Source organism: Oryctolagus cuniculus, chromosome 5, assembly GCF_051225735.1.
Source record: "Oryctolagus cuniculus isolate XC-2025 breed Fujian yellow rabbit chromosome 5, ASM5122573v1, whole genome shotgun sequence".
NCBI lineage: Eukaryota > Metazoa > Chordata > Mammalia > Lagomorpha > Leporidae > Oryctolagus > Oryctolagus cuniculus.
Window position 1 is genome coordinate 112,850,062 of NC_142871.1, and position 23,784 is coordinate 112,873,845.

The following is a 23,784-nucleotide window of genomic DNA, read 5'->3' on the forward strand; positions in this document are numbered from 1 at the left end:
ACTTGAGCCATCACCTGGGTCTTTTTAGCAGAAAGCTGGAATCAGGTGCCAGAGGCAGACACCAAGCCCAGCACTCTGATCTGGGAGGTAGGCATCTTAACAGCTGGGTTGAACACCTACCCTTCTTAGCTCTTCTAAAGGTACTGAGCTGATGATTCAAGAGTTAGTCTGAAGTAGAATGAATCAGGGCCATTCTTATGAAAAGTTCTATTCAGAGTCTTTAGGGGTCAGCATTGTAGGGCAGTGGGTTAAAGCCCTGGCTGACAGCACCAGCATCCCAAATGGGCACTGGTTCGAGTCCCCACTGCGCCACTTCCTATCTAGCTCCCTGCTAACTTGCCTAGGAAAGCAGTGGAGAATGGCTCAAATCCTTGGGCCCCTACACCCCTGTGAGAGACCTGGAAGAAGCTCCTGGCTTCTGGCTTTGGATCCTCTCCAGTTGTGACCATTTAGGGAGTGAACCAGCCTATGAAAGACTGTGGGGAGCAATCCGGACTGGACTGAGTTACTGGAATTAGGACTTATTCTATGCATCTGCTCTCCCACAATATGGCGCTGGGAGAGAAGTAAACAGCTTCCGCACAGCTGCCTCCAGTTCAACTGATAAACTGTAGGACTTGCTCCTGATTGGAGGAGAGCAGCGTACTCGGCGTGTGGGCAGCCGAGTTGGGATTGGCGGAGGAGGACTATAAAGGAGGAGAGAGACGGCATGCACCGGGGAACATCTATGGGGAACATCTAGCTGAAGGAACACCTGTGCAGCCCCCGAGAAAGCCGGCCGGCGGTGTGCTGCTCCCCTGCGGAAGTGGGGAATGTGGCCAGGGGGAACTGCCCTTCCACGGAGGTGGAAGGGATAGTAGCCAACCCGGGAAGAACCAGCAGCAAACCCGGGGAGGGCCGAGCAGACGAAAGAACAGTGCAGGGTCCTGTGTCGTTCCTCCACGAAGAGGGGGAGCGACAAAAGACCTCTCTCTGTCTCTATCTCTCTCTGTAACTCTGTCTCTCAGATAAATAAAATAAAATAAATCTTAAAAAATAAAGTCTTTAGAGAAAGCACCCATCCAGATTTCACAGAAACTTTTTTGTTACTATTGCAGTGAATAAGCAACTTTCCAGGCTTACAGATCAAGACATTGGCAAATAAGAGTAAGACCCTTAGTGTTTATTAATTTCCAATCCACTGTTCAAACAGCATAACTGTGTGTACCTTTTTCTTTCTTTGTCTTGATATCAGCACCTCATAACAACCTGTGTTGTTGGACATCACAGATTAAGTGCTTATTGAAATATTTCACTTATTGAACCTGAAAAATGATCATTAATATTGGGATATTAATGGGTATTTTTATGTTTCTTTATAGACAGCTATACATATATACATGCATATAATTTGTATTTTTTTCAACTTTATATGGCCATATACTGAGTTGCATCTAATAATTGTTGAATAGTTATAAATAATTCTGGTTATGAATAAATTTTTAAATTTAAACTCATAAATTATAAAAGTAATTTGGGATCATATTTTCTCATCAAAGGCACAAAAGTGCCCTTCCACATCTTTTTCATCAAATTACTAGAAAAAATATAATATCGTTATGAGAAGTGCCTTCACTTGGGGTGATTGCAGTTTAGCTCATGTTCTGATTTTTGTGAGATTGAAAAGACAATCCGCCTTCATTTGTGATACTACCTGGCCCTCTGGCACTGTTGCTTATTTTGCAAAATATAGAATGGATAGACTTTAAATAGGACAATTAATTTCTCCCGCAAGGACTAGTGCTAAGGTTTGAGTCACTAAACTTAATTTTTTAAAGGATGTTTGTGCAGTAGATAAAAATCTGTGGATGTGATCTCGTTTATTAAATATCCAGAGACAGTTTCTACCCTTGATCTTTGCCTGGGCCGAGCACTCCTGTCAAGGGGACTGCATGGTTATTAGTAACTTCTAACCTTGTGTCAGCAGTGTTCCTGGCACCCTGCCTGTGGGAATCATTTCCTCTGGTAACAGTTAAAGGTGAATTTGTGCTTTAAGAGACTGACAGAAAACACCCAAAGTCAAAGTGATAGGCACTTTGCATCGCAGATGCTACTCCAACATAGATTCTTCACATTCTTATGAGTGCAGGTTCTAGACAAGGATAGGGACCCGTGTACCTCCCACCACACCCCTTTTTCCCCATTTCGCACTCAACTGAGCTGGGTTCTCTGGATGCTCACAAAATGATTGTTTAGGCGGTGTTAGGTTGTGCGTCTGCAAGACCTTAGTCCCCCTTCCCCTCTTGTAGTGGTGGTTGGGGTTTCAGCGATCTCTGAACCCGAGCTGGCCCTCTCTCCAGCTGCCGGACTCGGCCTGCCTTGCGCTGATGTCACCACCAAGCTGTTGCATTGCAGCCTCCCGGCCTGAGGTACCTCCCCCTGAAACCACTCGCCGGCAGGGGAAGAGGCTGGGAGTCAGAGGAAAGATGACTGCGAAGTTAAGTCACGGGAGGGCGTAGCACCGAGGTGAGAGCCACAGCCGCGGGTCCCCGGCGCCCCGCGGGCCCTGGGACATAGTCGATGCTGCCTGAAAGGAGAGAGCTTTGCTGGACGCGCCCCGACCCCAGAGGATGCCCGCCCGGGACCTTGCTGCCCTAAGGAGCCAGGGCCAACGCAGGAGCTCCCTCCAGCCGGAGCGCCCTCTCTGCCGCTGCCGCTGCCGCTGCCACCTCCGTCTCTTCGCCAGCGCTGGCTGACATGAAGGCCAAGCTGTGGCCACAGCAGCTGGTCAGTTTCAAAGGATAGTGTAGTCTCTGGGTTTCCAGCCGAATGTGAATTACGCCGCCGCCGCCTGTGCCTTAGAGGAAACCGCGGAGCTCTTTGCTGCAAGTGCCTCAGGTGGAATCAGCCTTCTTAAGCAGGATCAGATAAGATTCTTTGGAAATGGCCTTTTTTTTTTTTTTAAAGGGACGCTCTTAGTCATGCTTTCTAGCTGTTTACTTTAAATGGTTGCTGGATTGTGCTGCCCTAGCTGTCCAAAAGTTTGATTTTCCCCCCCTTTGGGTAGTTCCGTAGCCTCCATGAAGCTTAATATGGGAAGAAAAACTGCCTTTTGAATCAAGAGTATTTATAACTACTGCCCCCCCCCAAGCAAAAGAATTTAACTTTCCTTACAACGTTGGACTTAACTTATTTTTCTCTGAGGATTTTTTTTTCCTGTGCCTTGATCTGAACAATACACGGTCCCTCTGTTTGTCTTGTAAGTTGCCGAAGCTTAGTTTATTTATAAAGGAGATGGAGTTTTGCAAGCCCTCTTTAAGTGGATTACAGTTAACCAGACCTCTGCCGAAGTGAACATTCAGCCTGTTAAAATGCTTGCTCGTTTGGAAATTTTAATCTGGAAACCTTAGATGCAAAAATTAGACTAAAAAGGGAAATCGACTGACAATGGAATGTTCAGTGTTTGAGCCACTGTTAAGGGTGTGTTTGTTTCTTTCTGTGTCTGGGAGTGTGTGAAAGGGAAGTTTGGGGGCTGGGCCAAGTGGAGGGAAGGGATCAGTGTTCTGTTTGGGATGCACTTTACTTTTTTAGAGTATTTCAAAAACCAACCAGGTGACAGTTGCATTTGTACTGATGCACTGCTGATGACCTAAACACCTCAGCTGTTAACATTGTCTGTTATTTGAGCATATGTCTTTATGCTGAAGCCGCTTCATAGCGCTGTGCAGAGGTATACTTTCTTGAAAGATGCTTTACTTGACTTCTTGCATTCTGTATCAAGAGTTGCAATATTTGTGTTGACGATCTACAAGATGGGGAAGCCACTCAGTAGGCCAGACTGTTTACGTCAGAATCCCCCATGTGTAGGCAAAGGGGAGGAGGAAGAGGACCTCAATATCGAAGACTGTTATGTCCCACAGCGGTCCATCTATGACACTGTCAGGCTGAATGAACAGATAGACTCTGGTTCAAAAGGTAGCCTGTCTTCCAGGCATTTCACAGATCGGACCTTACCCTACAGTCACAGAACACTGGATGTCAGTTCCTTGTCCTCCAATGGTGCCCTTACTTCTTCCAGTGCGTTTGAGCTGAGAGGTCGTGAAGCTAACAAGCTAGATGAGAAGATGATCTTTGATGCACTCAAACTAAACAGCGATATCATCCGAACCGCAGGATTACCCAAAGCCAAATCTCACGCAGAAAAGAAAGAGCATAGACGGTCATGGCGAATGTTCGTCCCAGCCAATTTTATGGATTATGCAAACAAAAGTGAAAGCTCTTTTGTTGAACCTACTGATATGTCCGATGCCGTTACCAGGGCCGGCAAGTGCAGATGGGGTACTAATTCTCTAACTTCAGAGGATGATGACTCTGGTTTGTGCAGCCCTCCAGCAGAGAGGGAAGAAAAGCAGGGCATTTTAACTGCAGACCAGTCACGAATTAGAAGCTTGTCTTCTGCTGAGGATATTCCTATCATGGAGCAATATAGGGCATTTTTTTCTGCAAGTTCCCTGAATGAACAGAAAGTCCCGCTGCTTGCCTGTCCAAGTGCCCACACTGATGACAACTTCAAACTGATTTTACATGATGCTTCTCCACTAGAGGAAACAAAGTGTGTAAATGGCCAAAGGGAAATCCCTGGTGACAGTTGTTGCCTGCATGATGATTTGCAGGCGAGCACTGTTCAGCGTGACCCATTATTTATGCCAAGGTACGGAGACAAGGAGGAAACATGTGGAGCCGAAGACTCCCAAATCACAGCACAAAGTAGGGAACTTACAAAGGGGTCCCCTCAGGATTTCGATTTTGAGCTCTCCCTCACAGATCTGGGAGAGAGTGATGTAGATTGTGGTAGCACAGGGGTGGTAGGAGACGTGGCACTGTTGGCACCGTATGATTCCAAAGAACCCAGGGTAGCATCTAAAGAGGAAGTAGAGGTGCTCCGGATGAAGTGCTCTCTGAAATTCACACCAGTGAGAAAAAAAGCTGCACCCAGAAAAGCTGGGGCCCAGGCTGGGACACTGGACACAGTCTGCAATGGCTTCCAGTCGGCTCAGGTAATTAAGGGAAATGCGAAACTGCATTGCCAAGGGTTTGTGGTTGTGTTTCAGAGTGGTCACTGGTGTTTCTAATCATGACTCAATCCATTCGTTTATTTGGGCAGTGTGACTAGCACCCTATAAGATGCCAGATATTGATAAGTTGACTGTTGTAACAAATTAACTAGGGACTTTTTTTTTTTGAGAACAATGATTATTGCCAGCTGTTAAGGGTCCTGCTATTGGCCATGCAGATGGTGGCTGGTTCCCCTCCACTCAGAATGCCTCCACTGTGAATTTATGTTAATGTCAGCCTGTTAGACAAATTATGGTTTAAGACACTGCCATTTAAGGGCAGTTATATTGGATTTATCAAGCTGCAACTGATTTAGTCATGAAGGTACAAACACAGTAGTATATTGTTGTGGTGTGCAAAATGCTGTGCTCCAAATTAAGGACTTTTAAAATGTTCTCTCAGGAGCTGTGCATGTGAGTAATAGGGCTGCTAGCTTTTTGTGAGTAGGAATGAGGTAAGGAAGTGAAGGGTGCAGCCTTGTAGCATGGAGAGGTTGTTTTTCAGGCCTGTAATTTTTTTCTTCCCACTCAGATTGAAGTTCAGCTATTTTGGTACTTTTACTAAGCTCTTCTGGTAAACTTTGCCTCAGAGGTAATTTTATTTTATTTTAAGTTTCTCTTTGTGTTTGTTTGCAGTGGGTAGTTTGGGGAGAAAGTCTCTCTTCACAGGTATTCTGTTACCACTGAGAGATAAGGAATTTAGACAATATCAGAAATGTTCCTGTTCTCGGTCTATGAAAAACAATCGTTCCCAAGTAACTGTGCCCTTTCCTTGCACAAATAGCAAATGGCTTAGCCAAGTATGTTTTTCCTTATAAAGGAATTTATAGTGTATTTTAGAAAATAATTACGTTTTAGGTGGATATACTCTTAAGTACTTATCTTTTTTTTTTTTTAAACTTTTAGTATATATTTGTACTGCTTTAGAAAAGTATCATATACTCACTTGGACCTGCTCTGATTTATACCCTTAATATTAATTTAAAGCCAAGATCAGATTAAAGGAATTTATTAGAATATATTAGTTTTTTTGTTGTTGGTGGTGGTGTTCTGAAGACTGAGAGAGAGAATGAAACTTTCCTCTAAATCCTATATACCATACAAATTCCTAAAATTAAGCTTCTAGTGTTTTTCTATATCACTGGTCCCTTCATGCTTGGTTAGTGAAACATATCCGAAGCTGTTATTTGTTCCTAGAAAGTAACTTAGAAAGTGTTATAGGAAAGAAATAGAATCGTACTGCCCAAATTCTGTCTTTACCACCTGCTTGCAACTTTCTTTTGGCTTATTAGGTAAATTATACTCTTGGGGAGAATTGTGAGAAGTTTATTAGTGATTTGAGGGATCTGATACTTTTTAATTGTGTATAGTTGTTTTTTTATATTTGGTATTGTTACATAGAAACAATTAGCTGTTATGGAAATTGTCTGTAAGGGTGTTTCTGTGGAAAAAAAGTAGTGTGAGCTTTTAGCTAGGAAGGGAATTTTGCAGGAAATGATCTTTAATTTGTTTGCTGTTCCTTCATTTCACTCCTACAGTAACACAGGAGTATCCTGTGTGTTAGGCCTTGGGCCAGACTCTCCCGACTTTTTCTCCTACAGCCTCTACATCTTGCCAAATTATTTTCCACACTGTGCCTATAATATTAGGTGTTGTTTTACTATTGACCTTAATTATGTTTCCATATATTCTGTTCAGCTATCCATCACTGTTTTTTTTTTTAATATGGTGTTCTTCAGTGTAATGACTCAGAATCACAAACCATGTTTTACCTTAATGTCTCTCTGAAACCTTCCTTCCTTAGTTAAAATAATTGATTTTCTTTTAAGCATCTTCTAAACACTTGAATTATCTATTAAAGGATTTCTGGATCAACCTCTAGTATTATATGTTAAGGGGTCAGTGCCATCATCCAAACACAGAAATATGATTTTTAAGTAGATATTAATCTGGCAATTATTAGGTAACTATTACATGCTGAGCCCATGGTACAGAACTACAATATTTTTTTAAAAAGATAGAAATGTTTGCTTTGATGGTACTTGCATTTAAGTCTATGGCCTTTGCCTGTCACAGGCAACTGCAGAGCCATAGGTTAAATGGGATGCAGAGTAGAGAATAAAGCCTTGGGAAACTGCTGGTAGTGCAGGTGTGGGTGGCAGTGACCACCGAGGGACCAGAGTTGCTGTGCTGGTGATGTGTGTGATCAGATCCAGAGGGTGAGGTCTCCATGCCTCTTGGGGGCCCATTGGCATCTTGAGAAGCATTTGAGGGGGCTAGAAATACAGAGATCTTTGGTATTTCAGAACATGACTAGGTCTTTTTCCTTTTCCTGTCCCTATATTTTTGGCCCCTTTGGCAAGCCCTGTGTTTGGCCTCTTGGCTGATTTCTTCTCCTTGTCAATGAGTCTCCATTTATGTTTTGAGTCTCACACTTTGGTTACCAGCAAGCAGCAGCTATCATTAGAGAGCTTATGAGAATCTCATGCCCAGAAAGCCTCCTCCTGACCCCCTCTTACCATTTTGCTCCTTAGGGTTTCCTGTAAATCTTTTGCTAGAGTTACATGGGAACAATAGGAAGCTTTTCATGTTATGATAATGAAGCAATAAAGAGGGAACACATAGGCCATCTTCTTGGTTTTATAGATTATCTGATTCAGTGTACTAAGAACATCAGTCTTGATTTTCCTGAATGGTTTTGGTAGGCTGTGAATTTACATTTAATTTTCTCCCTTACTATTGCTCATAAGGTAGCTTTGCTCTATTAATAGGCACTAAAAATTAATGTAATGATTGATACTACTCGATGTTTAAAGAAATGCTTGTATATTTGGTAGTTGCTAGAGAATATAACTCGTGCAATTATGGCTCTTCCAACTGCAGGTATTCCAGAAAGAAGAGATCGAACCCTTACAGGTTAAACAGCAAGATGTTAACTGGTTAGGTCAAGGCCTTATTCAGAGTGCTGCTAAAAGCACCAGCACTCAGGGTTTGGAGCATGACCTGGATGAGGTCAATACACGGTGGAAGACTCTGAATAAGAAGGTAATTTTCTGATGCCCTTCATCATCATTTTTGTTGATTTTTTTCACCTGTGTTTATTGTGACACACTTCCTAAACATATCTATCTATCCATCCATCCATCCATCCATCCCTCCATCCCTCCATCCCTTCATCTATGTTATGGTCCAATACACTGGATAGCTCAAACTCCAAAGCCCCAGGAACTAGACAGGGAGCCTAAGTGAAAGGAGAGAACTAGGTGAAACAGGGCCTCTCCCTGATGTTATCTCCACTTTGATAGAGACCTGGCCTCAGACACAAGCGGTGTGATGGCCTGGCCAGAATCTGGGGCCCTGTATTGAGAGAGCACACACACCTCTTAGCTCCAGAAAAATGACTGGCATATAGTGATGTAGGCTGTTGTCAGATGGTCTGATTACTATCAGAAGGACCTGGAAATTTCACTTTCTACATGAAACCTTCCATTTTTCAAATGTTGGTGACTAATTGTAAACTGTGTGGTAGGTCAGGGCTATGCAAGTGAAAGAAGTCATGGCTCTGTTGGCCACGGACTAAGTATGGGTTTGCCGCCCTTGCTACAGACCATCAACTCCAAATATCATCTTACTTGAAAGATACGGGTCTCACTTTTCCCTAGATTTCCATGAGGGAAAACACTGGAAATCATGCTCTGATATCTTAGGGAGGCAACACTGACAACACAAAATGGCAGGCAGTTCTCCATGTGACAGAAATTACCAGAAAATTGTTGTGGAGTGGCAGTGCTTATGTAGTGCTGATGGTAGTGATGGTAGTGGTTGTGGTAATTTTGTTGTTGTTTCTGCACTGAAGCCTTAAACAGTTGCCAGGTCTTAAAATCCTGCCATTCTTTAAAGTCTGATTCATACTGCAGTGTTCCTTAAACACAACTGGCGTGCAGTGTCACATGTAAATACACTTCATAGTGTTTAAAAGCATCTTGCCAACTAACTCCCTTCTGAATCCGAAGGAAAAGCTCTATGAGAGGGGCAATGGGATATCACTGTGTAGGACACAGAGGCTGTGTTTACTAGAAGACAAAGGCCCTGGCTGGTTGAAAAAGGACTCCAGGGCTAACAGGATTTAATTGGATGCTTTATCATTATTTTTGGGTAGCAAAATAAATGCTGATCCTATCTTTTATTATAGTTTCTTTTAATCTTTTAATGCTGGTCTTTTTCATTATCTCTAACATTCATTGATAGGAAACTTAGAAATGAATCCAGGAATAATAAAAATGACAATATGTAGTCAATTTCTATAATGCTAAGATAATATGTAGTTAATTTCTACAATGCTAAGATAATATGTAGTTAATTTCTACAATGCTAAGATATTTTGAATCATTCATTGCTAATCATAACTGTGTTCGGCATTTCCAAAGTCTCAAAGATTTAGTCATTATTATTGACTTTTTGAGATGGACATCTTATCTTTGTGGTTTACTTCTTAAAGTTTGAACTCCTATCCTGTTCCCTATTAATGCTTTGGGTAAATTTTAAGTGAAAAGGAGAACAAAACTTGTAACAAAATGGGAAAATAAGCATGAAAAGTTGTGACTGTGGGCGCTTTCATTAATTTATGAAACATGGAAATAAGTGGAAGCAATTGGGACTTGGCAGGTGGCTCAGCGAGCAGCCCAGTTACAGGAGGCCCTGCTGCACTGTGGGAGGTTCCAGGATGCCCTCGAGTCTCTGCTCAGCTGGATGGTGGACACCGAAGAGCTTGTGGCCAATCAGAAGCCCCCATCAGCCGAGTACAAAGTGGTGAAGGCCCAAATACAAGAACAAAAGGTAAGGTAGTGATGCTTTCATGTTGTGTTTCATGTTCAGTCTTGGTAATGAGAATGACTGCTTCCCTTTGGCTGTCTTTAGCTCTATCAATAGGATATCCTAGTTAACTGATTCTTGATACTCTGTACCTTAGTTTGTTAGTCATTCAATACCTACATACTAGATACTTCTGTCAGCCAGACACTGTTTTAGGTTCTGTGGATATGGCATTGGATAGACAAGATAAAAAGTCCTCTTGTGTTTAAAGTCCAATGGGAAAGTGGAGGTGCGGGGGGGAGAGGGAGAGAGAGAGAACATGAAGTAAGTACACTGTGATAAATTAGCAAGTGGTAAATAAAATGGAGTAGGAATCAGGAAGGAACCGAACAAGAATGAGGGACTGGAAATGTTAGAATTGAGTGTGTGTGTGTGTGTGTGCAGTTTCAAATAGGACAGTAAAGGAAGCCTTCACTAATAAGGTGACATTTGGAAAGCAATACTGTTCCCTTACAGAGTAGCACTAGCCATATGAAATTGCCTTTTTGTAGATTAAATAACAGCAGTTTCTTATGGTTCAACCTATTACCAAAGAAAAAAATAATCCATTTATATCTGCTAAGGAATGTACCAGTTGTCTTTGAATGCTACCAAAACAAAGCCAAGTTGGAAAAACACAGTCTCTAGAGGATGATAACTATTTGGGACCACCTACACAGTCGTTGTATTCCCTATGGCAGGAGTTCAGGTGTGAAGCATTTAGTGACATTTTCAGTAGTAATTTGTCAGCTTCAGCCTGAAATGACATGTGCAAAGGAGTTTAGCATGCAGTACAGTGGGAAGCTTTCTCCAGTATGAAATTTACAAAGAAGGGAGTGGGATTGGGAATGGGCATTTTCAACATTGCTTGGGATACCCACGTGACATATCAGGGTGCCTGGGTTTGGGTGCTGACTTTCTACTTCCAGTTTCCTACCAGTGCACACCCTGGGATAGCAGGTGATGGCTTAGGTTCCTGCCACCCAAGTGGGAGACCCAGATCAAGTTCTGGACTCTCAGCCTGGCCCAATTCAAGCTATTGTGGGTATTTGCGCAAGTGAAACAGTGGAGGAGAGTTCTCTGTGTGTCTCTCTCTTTCTGTGTGTCATTTTGACTTTCAAATAAAAGGAAAATAAATAATAATATTTAAAAGGAAGTGAATTACTCTAGTCCTTTTAAAATAACTTTTTTTAAAATTTTTTAAATTTAAAATTTATCTTTCTATGCATGGCTTATTGCACTTACTGTTTAGGCACTTAGCATAATTAATATCATGGATTGTGTATTTTAGAATTGCTAAAAGAGTTCATTTTAAATGTTGTTACCACAAATGAATGGTAAGTAGGTACAGTGATGGATATGTTAATTGGCCTGATTTGATCATTCCACATTGTGTATGTGGATCAAAACATCACATTGTACTCCATAAATGTATACAATTAATTTTTGTCAGTTAAAAGCTTTTTAAAGAACTTCTGCATTTGTTCTCAGAATTTTAACCCCATCTTTCTTCGAAAACATTAGCATGTCAGGAAATCATATCCATTAGAGGTTGATTTCAGATTAAGGTACTATAACTGGAAATACGTTGAATTTGTGTGGGTTTTTTGCTACCATTCACAGTTTAATTTAAAGTTACTCTCCCAGAGAGTAATTTTAATTTAATTAAGATATCCTCCCTGAGGTAATTAATGACCATTAGCCAGCTAAACCTATTTATTGATTTTGCTTTCTTAATTGCTAGAGACATTGCTATTTAAATTCACCAAAAGTGATCCACTTAATTAGTTCTCCTTGTTGCTGACACCACCTGCTATAATACTTTGCTCATACAGTGAATGACTCAAACCTGTATCAAGAGAGTGTGTGTTTCCTCCCCTCCTTTCTAAACATGTATTCCTTTTAAATTCTGCCTTGGTGAACTTGGTCTCCAAATACTCTTCTTCGTAATTGTCCAGTCTTTAATCTTTTACACTCAGTCAGGATCAGACAAAGGAAGCAATGAGGCAGTTAGTTGCTTACATACCTGTGCCTTTCTCATTGCTGAATTCTGGTTGGCCATAGCAGGCAATCCATTCCAGGCACTTAAAAATGTATTCTAATGAATTAAATTGTATTTTGTTTCTGTTGCTAACTCCTAAAATATTAGTCTTATTTTGGCAGCTTTGGGGATTTCTAACACACTACACTCTAGCTTTCCTTAGAAAATATGTAAAGTATCTTTTCTTAGTCATCATCTTCCTAAAAGGATTTTAGGAGTTAGTGCCACTTATTAAAAGGAGCTGGGAGCTGTTACTTTTGCCTTGCTAACAGGCAGACTGGATCTGTATCTTAACCTCCTTGTCTATTACAGATTATTTAACATAGGAAAGGGTTTAGAATACATTAATGGTTCATAGTAAGCCTTTTTATTCTGACAAGGCATTACCATTCGTTAAATTAAATCCATGATTCACTGTGTTAACTTAAATAGCACTTCTACTCTAATATTTTATATTAAAAATGAAAGGTGTGGGCATTTGGTATCGTGGTTAAGACACTGTTTCTGATGCCCACTTCCCATGTTGGAATGCCTGCATTCAAATCACGGCTTCCTGCTAATACGTACCCTGGGAGGCAGCAGGCCTCTACATGGCTCAAGTAATAGTTGGATCCCTGCCACACAAGTGGGAGACCTGGATTGAGTTCTGGGCTCCTGGCCTGGTTCAGTCTCAGCTATTGTGGGAATTTGGGACATAAACCAGTGGATGGGACATCAGTCACTCTTTTTCCTTTCAAATAAATAAATAGATTACCATGAAGAGCTTAGTAGATTTATTCGTTTTATCTGCTATGAAAAGATCCTACTATAGTATCTGACATAACAGTAATAATCATTAAACAATCATTTTTAAAATTCTGCTTCTCAGATCCTTTTGTATGTGTATCCATATGAATCTATATCTGTCTCATATCATAAGTACTCAGAATTCATTTTACTTCCTGTTGATACATTATTCTCTTGATTTTTAAAATCTTTCACATTTTGTCTCAAGCTTCTACAAAGATTGCTGGATGACCGTAAATCCACAGTGGAGGTAATCAAACGAGAAGGAGAAAAAATCGCTGCAACGGCAGAACCTGCAGACAAAGTGAAGATTTTGAAGCAGCTGAGTCTCTTGGATAGTAGATGGGAGGCATTGCTTAATAAGGCTGAAACAAGGTAACTTAAATCCTTCCAGTTCGTTTGAAAGAGGAGCCATAGCTTTAATACTGAGATGTCATGCTTTGGTAATACTTTTCTTCAAGTCATTATTTTCATGTGTGTGAACATAGGTAAGAAAGCTGGGATACCTCTTTATTCCTTTACTGATATTCTCTCTCTTTTTTTAAAGCTTTATTTTATTTATTTGAAAGAGTTACAGAGAGAATTAGAGACAGAGAGAGGTCTTCCATCCACTGGTTCACTCCCTGAGATGGCCGCAACGGCCGGAGCTGACCCAATCTGAAGCCAGGAGCCAGGAGCCAGGAGCTTCTTCTGGGTCTCCCACGTGGGTGCAGGGGCCCAAGCACTTGGGCCATCTTGTATTGCCTTCCCAGGCCATAGCAGAGAGCTGGATTGGAAGAGGATCAGCCGGGGCACTAACCAACACCTGTATGGAATGCCGGAGCTTTGGGCCAGGGCTTTAACCCACTATGCCACAGCGTCAGCCCCTAATGATATTCTCTTATAGTCACCAGCTATTTCATCTTTTTTAAGAGAAACATTACCCTCAGAAGTGAAGCATTCTTATATTACATAGTTGCTTCCTGCTTACTATGAGTCAGGCGCAGATTGGGCCTTGGATTCCGTGGGTGAGCTGGTCAGATCACCTCTGCCCTCAGGTTGGGTACATTCTAGTAGAGTTTTCAGGTTTCATTTTTCAAAGTGAAAAATGGCCAATGTGCTGTTTCAAAGGAAAAAATACAGTGTGCTTTGGGAACTTGCTATAGAAGGAACCTGGTCCAGCACCAAGGGAGTAACACAAAGCTATGTTTTAACTGAGAAGTTAGAGTTGGCTGTGAAACGTGGCCAGTGGAAGGGTGCCCTATCTTCGTGAAGGTCAGGAAGCCAGCAGCACGGCCTCTCTGTTTCTTTGTTTTTCACATTTTCCTTCTGCCCAAATTTCAACCACTAATTCATCCTCTGCTTTGAAGCTACATTGAGTGTTGTTAAGTAGAAACTGCATTGAAGAGTAGCCACTTAGACTGGTGGGGCTGAAAACTGATGAGCCACCGAACAAAATAAGCATGTTCCATACATTTCTACCTTCTTGGGAGCTAGAAAGGTTAAGAAGCACATTTAACTACTCTTGAATTTATGCAGTAGTGTTAATTACAATTTCAAGACCATAGAACAAGGTGCTTCTAAGGCAGCATGGTGTCTTTCAGTGTGTATTGAGGCACCCATCTGTGTAATGCCCCAGGTATTGTGGCCTGGCTAGAAGATACTGTCAGTGAATTTTTTAAAATGACAGAATGACCGGATCTCAGCTTTACTGCCATAATTGGTCTTCTTTCTCTAAAACCTTCCTCACAATGGGATTAAACAGAGAGAATATTGGTAATAATTATGATGTACACCTATATCTCTTGCTCATAATTTAAATCGTGTATTAAACCCAATCACAAGATACTTGTGATTGGACATCTGAATTTAGGCAAAAAAAAAAAGAGTCATACATAGTTAATTCAAAAGTTAAAAAGAACATAGTAATTTTATTCTTTTTGGAGGGTCAAATGTATTTCAACTGAAAGCTTTAAAAAGCCATGTGTATGGCCGGCGCTGCGGCTCACTAGGCTAATCCTCCGCCTTGCGGCACTGGCACACCGGGTTCTAGTCCCAGTCGGGGCGCCGGATTCTGTCCCGGTTGCCCCTCTTCCAGGCCAGCTCTCTGCTGTGGCCAGGGAGTGCAGTGGAGGATGGCCCAAGTACTTGGGCCCTGCACCCCATGGGAGACCAGGATAAGCATCTGGCTCCTGCCATCGGATCAGCGCTGTGCGCCGGCCGCAGCACGCCGGCTGCGGCGGCCATTGGAGGGTGAACCAACGGCAAAGGAAGAACTTTCTCTCTGTCTCTCTCTCTCTCACTGTCCACTCTGCCTGTCAGAAAAAAAAAAAAAAAAAAAAAAAAGCCATGTGTATGTAAGTTGTGATATGTTACATAAATTATACATAGTAGCTTGTGGCAATTTCCTCTAAAGTACTTTGTCCCCATTTTACACTGATTTCTTGAATTGTGTAATATTCCTAAGAATCAAACGTAGTAAGAAGTGATGACAGCAACAACTCTTGATTTCAGTAGAAATGATTTCCAGGATTTTGTACTGAATGGGCTGCCCTGGCTACAGACCAGCATATTCCCTTATGCTAGGAAGGTTGTGGACAGTAAAAGCAGGTTTTATACATGGCTCTTCTGCAACAGAGGAAACTGGATTGTTTTCTAAAACTGTTTCACTACTGGGGCCGGCGCTGTGGCTCACTTGGTTAATCCTCCGCCTGCGGCGCCGGCATCCCATATGGGCGCCGGATTCTAGTCCCGGTTGCTCCTCTTCCAGTCCAGCTCTCTGCTGTGGCCCAGGAGGGCAGTGGATGATGGCCCAAGTGCTTGGGCCCCTGCACCTGCATGGGAGACCAGGAGGAAGCACCTGGCTCCTGGCTTCAGATCAGCGTAGCTCCAGAAGTAGCGGCCATTTGGGTGGTGAAGCAACAGAAGGAAGACCTTTCTCTCTGTCTCTCTCTCTCTCACTAACTCCATCTGTCAAATAAATAAATAAGTAAAAATGTTAAAAAAGTGTTTCACTATTAAGTAAAAATCCAATGAACATTTCTGTCCTGTTTGTGATATTTGAAACCATAACATAGTAAATACTGCTTTTGGCAATTATATTTGACACTACTTTTATAAATTAGGAATCCCTGTTAATGCCAGTAAGCAGTGAAGGCAGGGCGGTGGGGGAGGGGGAGGAGATGGGCATATGTTCTTTGGGCCTTTTGGTTAAAATCAATCTCTATAACTAGTGCTCAATTGAAATTAAGATATAAAGCCCTTGAAACAGGCCTGGCACAGGATGGCTGTTTGAAAACTATTATGTGTTTTTGCTGCTGTTGTTACTATGACATTGCTATAATTATGACTATAATTGTTACCATAATTATTATTAAAAAATATTATGTCGGGTTTTCCTGAGAGTCAGGTACTTGAGGATGGTCTGTTCAACTTTAATCCTGTTTAGTATAAGAAGTATTCTGCTGTGTCCTTTAAGTGTTAAATATTTATATTTTAACCTTATATGATTTGTGCAAAAAATGTTTACAATGAAATGCAGGAGCATGATTCAAGATTTTTGTTGGATGTTTCACACATTCTTCATCCCTAAATGACCTTTATCTTGGCACTTTTGTAGGAATCGTCAGTTGGAAGGTATCTCCGTGGTAGCACAGCAATTTCATGAAACCTTAGAACCACTGAATGAGTGGCTTACAACCATAGAGAAGAGGCTGGCAAATTGTGAGCCCATAGGAACCCAAGCATCTAAACTTGAGGAGCAAATTGCACAGCACAAAGTAAGATGCTAATCAGACATAAGTAAGACTCAGTTTTCCATTTATGTTGTGGTTTTTGACATAAATTTGAGTTATATGTACTATTGTTATGTTACGCATACTTACAAACTAAATTCATTTCAATTGCCATCTTTTAGTTCTGTTTATGTTTTTCATTTTTATTTGTCCATCCTTTTTGTTTTTCTTCTTTCTTTTTGTAAACTGTATTTAGGCCTTGGAAGATGACATCATCAATCACAATAAACATTTACATCAAGCTGTTAGCATTGGCCAGTCCTTAAAGGTTTTGAGCTCCAGGGAGGATAAAGATATGGTGCAGAATAAACTAGACTTCTCTCAAGTATGGTACATTGAGATTCAAGAGAAAAGTCACAGCAGGTCTGAGCTCCTCCAGCAGGCCTTATGTAATGCTAAGATTTTTGGGGAAGATGAAGTTGAGCTGATGAACTGGCTGAATGAAGTGCATGGCAAACTCAGCAAGCTCTCAGTCCAGGATTATAGCACTGAGGGACTGTGGAAGCAGCAGTCTGAACTTCGGGTATTTGGATTTATTTTATTTTATTCTATTCTATTTTATTTTATTCATCTCAGTTATCATTGTTTTCTCATATTATTTCTGTATTAATTTATGTCTATTATGATTTAGGTGAATCAACTATACTCCAAAAAGGCTTTTCCTGTGTATATAGATTACTCTTTTTTCTTTTTTAAGATTTATTTATTTATTTGAAAGGCAGAGTTATAGAGAGGAGACAGAGAGCTTCTATCTGCTGGTTCACTCCCCAAATGGCCACAACAGCCAGAGCTGGACCAGTCTGAATCCAGAAGCATGAGCTTCCTCTGGGTCTCCCACATGGGTGTGGAGGCTCAAACACTTGGGCCATCTTCTTCTGCTTTCCCAGGTGCATTAGCAGGGAGCTGGATCAGATGTGGAGCAGCTGGGACTCCAGCTAGCACCCGTATGTGATGCTGGAGCGATAGGGGCTGACTTTATCAGCTATGCCACAACACCAGCCCCTATAGATTGCTTTAAAAAATAGATTTATTTTATTTATTTGAAAGACAGAGTTACAGAGAGAGGTAGAGACAGAGAGGTCTTGTCTTCCATCCACTGGTTCACTCCCTAGATGGCCACAATGGCTGGAGCTGACCTGATCCAAAGCCAGGAGCGGAGCTTCTTCCGGGTCTCCCATGTGAATGCAAGGGTCCAAGCATTCGGGCCGTCTTGTACTGCTTTCCCAGACCATAGCAGAGAGCTGGATTGGAAGAAGAGCAGCCGGGACTAGAACTGGCACCCATATGGGAAACCAGCGGTTCAGGCCAGGGCTTTAACCTGCTGCACCACAGCGCCAGTCCCTATAGATTGCTTTTAATGAAGTCGCTTAAAAAAAAAAAAAAAAAAAAAAAGAGGGCCGGCGCTGCGGCTCACTAGGCTAATCCTCCGCCTGCGGTGCCAGCACCTCCACTTCTAGTCCCGGTTGGGGCGCCGGATTCTGTCCTGGTTGCTCCTCTTCCAGTCCAGCTCTCTGCTGTGGCCCAGGAGTGCAGTGGAGGATGGCCCAAGTCCTTGGGCCCTCCACCCGCATGGGCCCTGGTCTGCATGGGAGACCTGGAGAAGCACCTGGCTCCTGGCTTCGGATCAGCGCGGTGTGCCAGCAGCAGCGCGCTGGCCACAATGGCCATTGGGGGGTGAACCAATGGAAAAAAGGAAGACCTTTCTCTCTCTCTCACTGTCCACTCTGCCTGTCAAAAAAAAAAAAAAAAAAAAAAGAGAGAGAGAGAGATTAGATTTATCCATTATCTGGGTTTTTTCACTTTTCATTTTGTTGCTTTACTTTATTATTGTATACAAAGACCTGTAATTAACTGATTCTCCAGAGTTTCCATTTAGCCCATTTTCTTAAATCCTTAAGTATTTTCTGATAAAAAGAGTGCTGTGAATTATTGGAGATGAACATGGGTTATAGGACACCATGGTAGAAAGAAGAGGTCTAAACACAAGAACAGTAATGAATATATGGAAACATGATGTGCTTATTCAAATACATCTCTATTAAGCACAGGCTTAATTACAGTTCTTTGAGGTCAACTAAATCCAGTGTTGATTTAAATTCTTCCCAGCCCTCCAATCCCCACCCCATGTAAAAACTGGTGCCTGTGTTTTTAGGTTCTGCAAGAGGACATCCTTCTCAGGAAGCAAAATGTAGATCAGGCATTACTGAATGGTTTAGAACTCCTTAAACAAACCACAGGTGAGATATCTTTCAAATCCATTGTCATGCAGTCAGCATTTTTCTTTGCTTTCAAAAATAAAAATAATGTAGGTACGGGGTGGGGGAGAAAGACAAAACACTTTATAATCTTGAAGGCCATTCCAAGACTTCGTCTCAGAGAATGCTTTGAAGAACAATCAAGGGGCTGGGGGAGGTGGTGGTTAGAATATGATCTCACTTTTTTCTCATGATCTCACTTGAGTTCTTGATGGACACTGTGTGTATTACTCATAACATAGAGCGCTTTGGCACAGGAGCTGGTCAGAGAAGCTCATGACAGAGTTACATTAGTTTTCCACTTGTGGAAGGCAGATGAACATGTAGGTTGTTGACAGTTGTATGTGTGTGTTTTTTTAATTTGTTTTATTTTAACATGGATTGCATCTCAGTGACGCACATGTTATGGCTATATACAAGCTTCATTTCTGCATGCTAAGAAAACAGAAACTTGCTTTAATATCTACATGGGGAGCTTTTAGAACAGCTCAGAGAAACTAACTTCCTTTAGTGATTCCTCTGACCATAGGAAATTTTCACTGTCACTTTATCTGCTGCAGCAAGATGTGTGTGGGGGCAACGGTTCCCATTCAGTTATGAGTTGGAGAAATTCAACTTAGCATTGTAGAGCTTTGAAGTAGAAGTCTGCAGCCCAGGACACACTTGGCTCTGTCTTACCTAGAGTGATCCAAGCTTTTAAGCTATGAAGTCAGTGAACTTCATGAACCAATTCGAGGCAGTTTTTAACATTTGTGCTTTGGAAACTGAAAGCATCATACAGACAGGTACAAAAGCACCACTTTCCACAAAACTGAAGATCCTGTAGCCTTTTCTAATTTTTTTTACATCTTAAGTGTCAGGATTTGCCTGAAATCTTGCAAAAGACTAAAATTGCGAACATTGCTTCTCTTGGTCAGACTATCCTTAGAAAAATAAATTCCTTTTTTTCTCCCTAGAAAATCTCATCAGTGTATAATAATATCTGAAGAGACCCTCTTCCTCCCCCCTTTTTCTTTTCATAAAAAATAACATGCCTTTGGAATTTTAGGTGATGAAGTTTTAATAATTCAAGATAAATTGGAAGCCATTAAAGCAAGGTACAAAGACATTACGAAATTGAGCACCGATGTGGCCAAGACTCTGGAACAGGCACTACAGCTTGCAAGACAGCTGCACTCTACACATGAGGAGCTATGTACCTGGCTGGACAAAGTAGAGGTGGAATTACTTTCCTATGAAACACAGGTTCTGAAAGGAGAAGCAGCAGGCCAAGCACAAGTGAGGCAAAAAGTACGCTCTGATTGTACATTCCAGATCTGTTTGTTTTCTTTTAGGGAGTCTTCTTCACACACCAAATGAAATTCTGTGTATATCTTGTGTCATAACTAATATGCTGAAGGATGCCTCAGTGGGCGGGGACCCAACAAAAACTGGCAGCGTACCAACTAATTAAACTTTGAGGAGCCCAGAGATGAAAAAAGTGAATTATAATTTGTTTCGAGAGTCTTATAGCTGGGAGTGTGGTTTACACAAGAGACAGAATGATGAAAAGAGTGAAGGAGGGGGATGAAAATGATTGTTGTTTCAGAGACACACATAATTTGGTTGGAACCGCGGTATTTCTGTAAGATGAATATGTAGCAGGGGGTGGGTTTTCCAGTTTTATCACAAGAGTTGTATGCTGCCAGGCTCATCACTCGGCCTTTCAGAGCCATCATCCTCTGTTTTTTCATCCCTGAAGAATGACCACATGTGGCTGAAAGGGAGTGTGTGAGGTCAGGATCACTGAGCCTATTATGATTCAACGGGAATGATTTAAAACCAGTGTCCTCATTTTGAAGGCCACTGACTTCTGGTTAGGAATGTCTTCTTTATTGTACTTTTCCGTTACCTGATTACGGAGCAGTTCCCAGAAAGCAAAGAGTAATACATGTTAACTAGCCAGGTTTTGTTTCCCAGATTTTTAATTTATATTAAATTATAACAAAAAAACGTTGTAAACGTTGACAAAGGAACTGTTCCTTGAACCTCTCCCCGGAAACACATTCCTTTTGGCAAAATAGCTTTAAATAACAAAGCTTTATTTAATGCCACTGAAAGTGAGGAGACCTAAGTAGAGTGGTACTGGTGGGCACAGGCCTTTAGCCCTAAAAATGGCAAAAGGCAAAACCTGTGGAAATTCTTGCTTGTGTGTTTTCAGGAACTGAAAAAGGAAGCTAAGAACAACAAAGCTGTGTTGGACTCCCTGAACGAAGTGAGCAGTGCTTTGCTGGAACTGGTACCGTGGAGGGCGAGGGAAGGACTGGAGAAAATGGTCGCGGAGGACAATGAGCGCTACCGATTAGTGAGCGACACCATCACTCAGAAGGTGGAGGAGATCGATGCTGCCATTCTGAGAGCACAGCAGGTAGGGACGAGTGGTTTGTTGTCCCGGCAATAAATTTGCTCCAGCTGTTCCCGGAGCCCGTACCTGAACAAAGATGTCTGTGAACAGTGTTCCCATTCATTTCTCGTGCCTCAGAAATAAAAGGATAGATTTGAATAAAATTGGACCGGGCTACGTCTGAGCGCCAGGGCAAGGCTAATCTGCACATTGTTCACAGCCATCTGCCTCACGCTGTTTCACAGGCTCAGCCCTGCTTTCCAAACAAAATGCTTTTTGTCTACACATCTGCATATTACCAGTATTCATTTTATGCCTGGCCTAAATCTAATCTGTATGGGAGTAAATATTTTGAATGATAAGCCAGTACTAACTGTTCATTTACATACAGCCATAGCAGAGAGAAAGTATTTTTTTTTTTTCCAAAAGGAAACCATTTGGTTGGTAATGTGGAGTGTTTTCCAAAGATGACTGAAAGGGAAAATATTATGGCTTCTGACCTGTCTACGACTCATACAGAGTTTATACTCCAGGAGTTTTATAGGCACCCAACCCTTAGCCGCAGCTCCTCGGAAAACTGGAGGCAGTGAGAGGGGCCCTGGAAATAGGAGTTTAGAATACGTGTTTTGATTAACTTTTATTGAAATCTCTGTGAATGTTTACATTAAGGCATCAGACTCTTATTACAGACTTTCTAGTATGATATTGCAGTGTGCCTTTAGAGCAGAGCTTGGGAAGGTGTATGACTAAGCTTTTACTAATGCAAGCCAAAAGCAAGAAACACAAATCAAGCCGACTCTGTGGGAGCATCCAAAGTTAATTTTGTGATGTCGCTGTAAAAGTACAATTTATGTAGTCCTAAAGCTTAACGCTCCTCTCCTCATTCTGGTACTGTGCTGTAGGATCCCACAAGCTGATAAAATGCAATAGCAAAAGTCCTGCCTAAGAAATTTTTGCAAGGGAGGGCATTCATGCCTGAGGAATGTATTTGCATGACTCTGTTTTTAAAGTTTGGGGGAATTTGTGTGTCTCAGTTATTATAGGGGAGAAAGTGTGTTTATTTGTAAAGTTTGTTCAGCTATTTTAAAATACTGATTTTTTTTTCTGTTGAAATTTATTTCAGCATTTTAGAGCTAGCACTTAAGACTTCTCCATGCGGTAAAACAAGTACTCTATACTTTTGAGAGAAAGATTTTCATTGACGTTGGCTATGGTTGATTAGTTCAGTGAAGTCAGACAGTAATAAGGGCAAGGTCACAGACTGAGTTGGTATTGATTAGTATGCTCTAAAGTGTGCCAACCTCATTAACTGTAACCCAGTTTTATTCAAAGTTTTACAAATGTTCTCCAAAGTAGAAAGACAGTAACCAGATCAATGGAAGTCTTCTACAACCTAAAACATATTTGGAAGAACAATGATTATTGTGGTTTTTACCTGGTAAAATGATTCCTTATAGAGAAATTTCTATTTCAATTGTTTTCTGAAAGTTACAGAAAGATACACACACACACACAGAGATGTATAAATAATTTGGGCTATAGCCTTCATAACTTCTTTTAGGCAAGGTGATCAGAGAACGTGTATAGTAAAAAAGTCTTAGTACCATTAGGTCATGCAGATAATATTAATCCCCTTAATATCATCTTACTCTTTATGTGTGTATTTATATCTGCATTTTTTTTCAGATACCTGTATGCCTGCCCAATGAAATACTTCCAGTAAAGCTAAACACACACTTACGTACACACATACACATTTAGAGCTGAGAGGAACATGTGCAGTATGCAATATATAGGACGGGACTTCCCTGTGGTCCCACAGTTAGTAAGTGGCAGTGTTGCAGCTAACGTTAAATCCAGATCTCATTCTACCTCTACCACACCATAGTGCCACCTTATAAATTCCATGATCCAGTTTTTTGTAACCTTCTTCAGTAATATCGAGAAAAATGCCATTACTACAGCCAAATAGAAGTTTGTAGTGAAATTATTTCCTGCTATAAAGACTATGGAACATGAAAATGCAGCACTAAAAGGATCATGAAACATCACTGTCTAAGCAAGTTCAGGGACAGAGTAGGTACCTCTCTTTCTGGTTGAACAGAAGTTTACTTTCACACCTAAATGATAGGTTTCTAAATTCAATTTTCAAGTTTATAAGGAAGGTAATGTATCACTGAAATTATCTATAGGTGCTTGGAATAGGTGCTAAAGTTTGATAACAAAATGTGTTCTCTATTTTAGCCAATGATAGTACATCCATGAACTATGAAAGGAGTGCTATCAAAAAAAACTGTCTTTAGACGTGAGTGTTAGCCACATATTTTGTAACTGTCTATTCTGTGTTGTATAAACAAATTATCTACCATCCTGTGTCTCTTCTCCATATGAAATACAGACATGCCCTGACTTCCATTCATCTTTTTAGACACACCTTGAGTCATATCCACTTTGTTTTATCAACAACAGCTCCTCTCCTGACCTCTGCGCTCAGCATCCCCACACCCACAAGTGACAGGGTGAAGATGGATGCTCTGAACATTACTTGACCATTTAAAAGTTTAGGGATTGACTGCTCTTTCCCAAATGACCTGGCTAAATT

The 23,784-nt window shown here is 41.3% G+C and overlaps 1 protein-coding gene across 50 annotated transcripts in view; it reads left to right on the forward strand.

Annotated features, from left to right (window-relative positions):
• Positions 1 to 23,784, forward strand: part of DST (dystonin) — a 483,923-nt gene that overhangs the window by 396,385 nt on the left and 63,754 nt on the right. For 45 of the 50 annotated variants that reach the window (XR_007923259.3, XR_011388661.2, XR_016233970.1 and 42 more), the window contains 8 exons: positions 7,977 to 8,138; positions 9,759 to 9,929; positions 12,980 to 13,146; positions 16,370 to 16,529; positions 16,741 to 17,067; positions 18,697 to 18,781; positions 19,848 to 20,089; positions 21,000 to 21,206. Coding sequence is in view for 44 of the 50 variants with exons in the window: in XM_051855540.3 (XP_051711500.2) it covers positions 7,977 to 8,138; positions 9,759 to 9,929; positions 12,980 to 13,146; positions 16,370 to 16,529; positions 16,741 to 17,067; positions 18,697 to 18,781; positions 19,848 to 20,089; positions 21,000 to 21,206 (1,521 nt within the window). In the remaining 6 variants the exon portion in view is untranslated. The remainder of the gene's footprint in view (positions 1 to 7,976; positions 8,139 to 9,758; positions 9,930 to 12,979; positions 13,147 to 16,369; positions 16,530 to 16,740; positions 17,068 to 18,696; positions 18,782 to 19,847; positions 20,090 to 20,999; positions 21,207 to 23,784) is intronic. The other 5 variants (XM_051855553.3, XM_051855554.3, XM_051855573.3 and 2 more) reach the window with 1 other exon arrangement.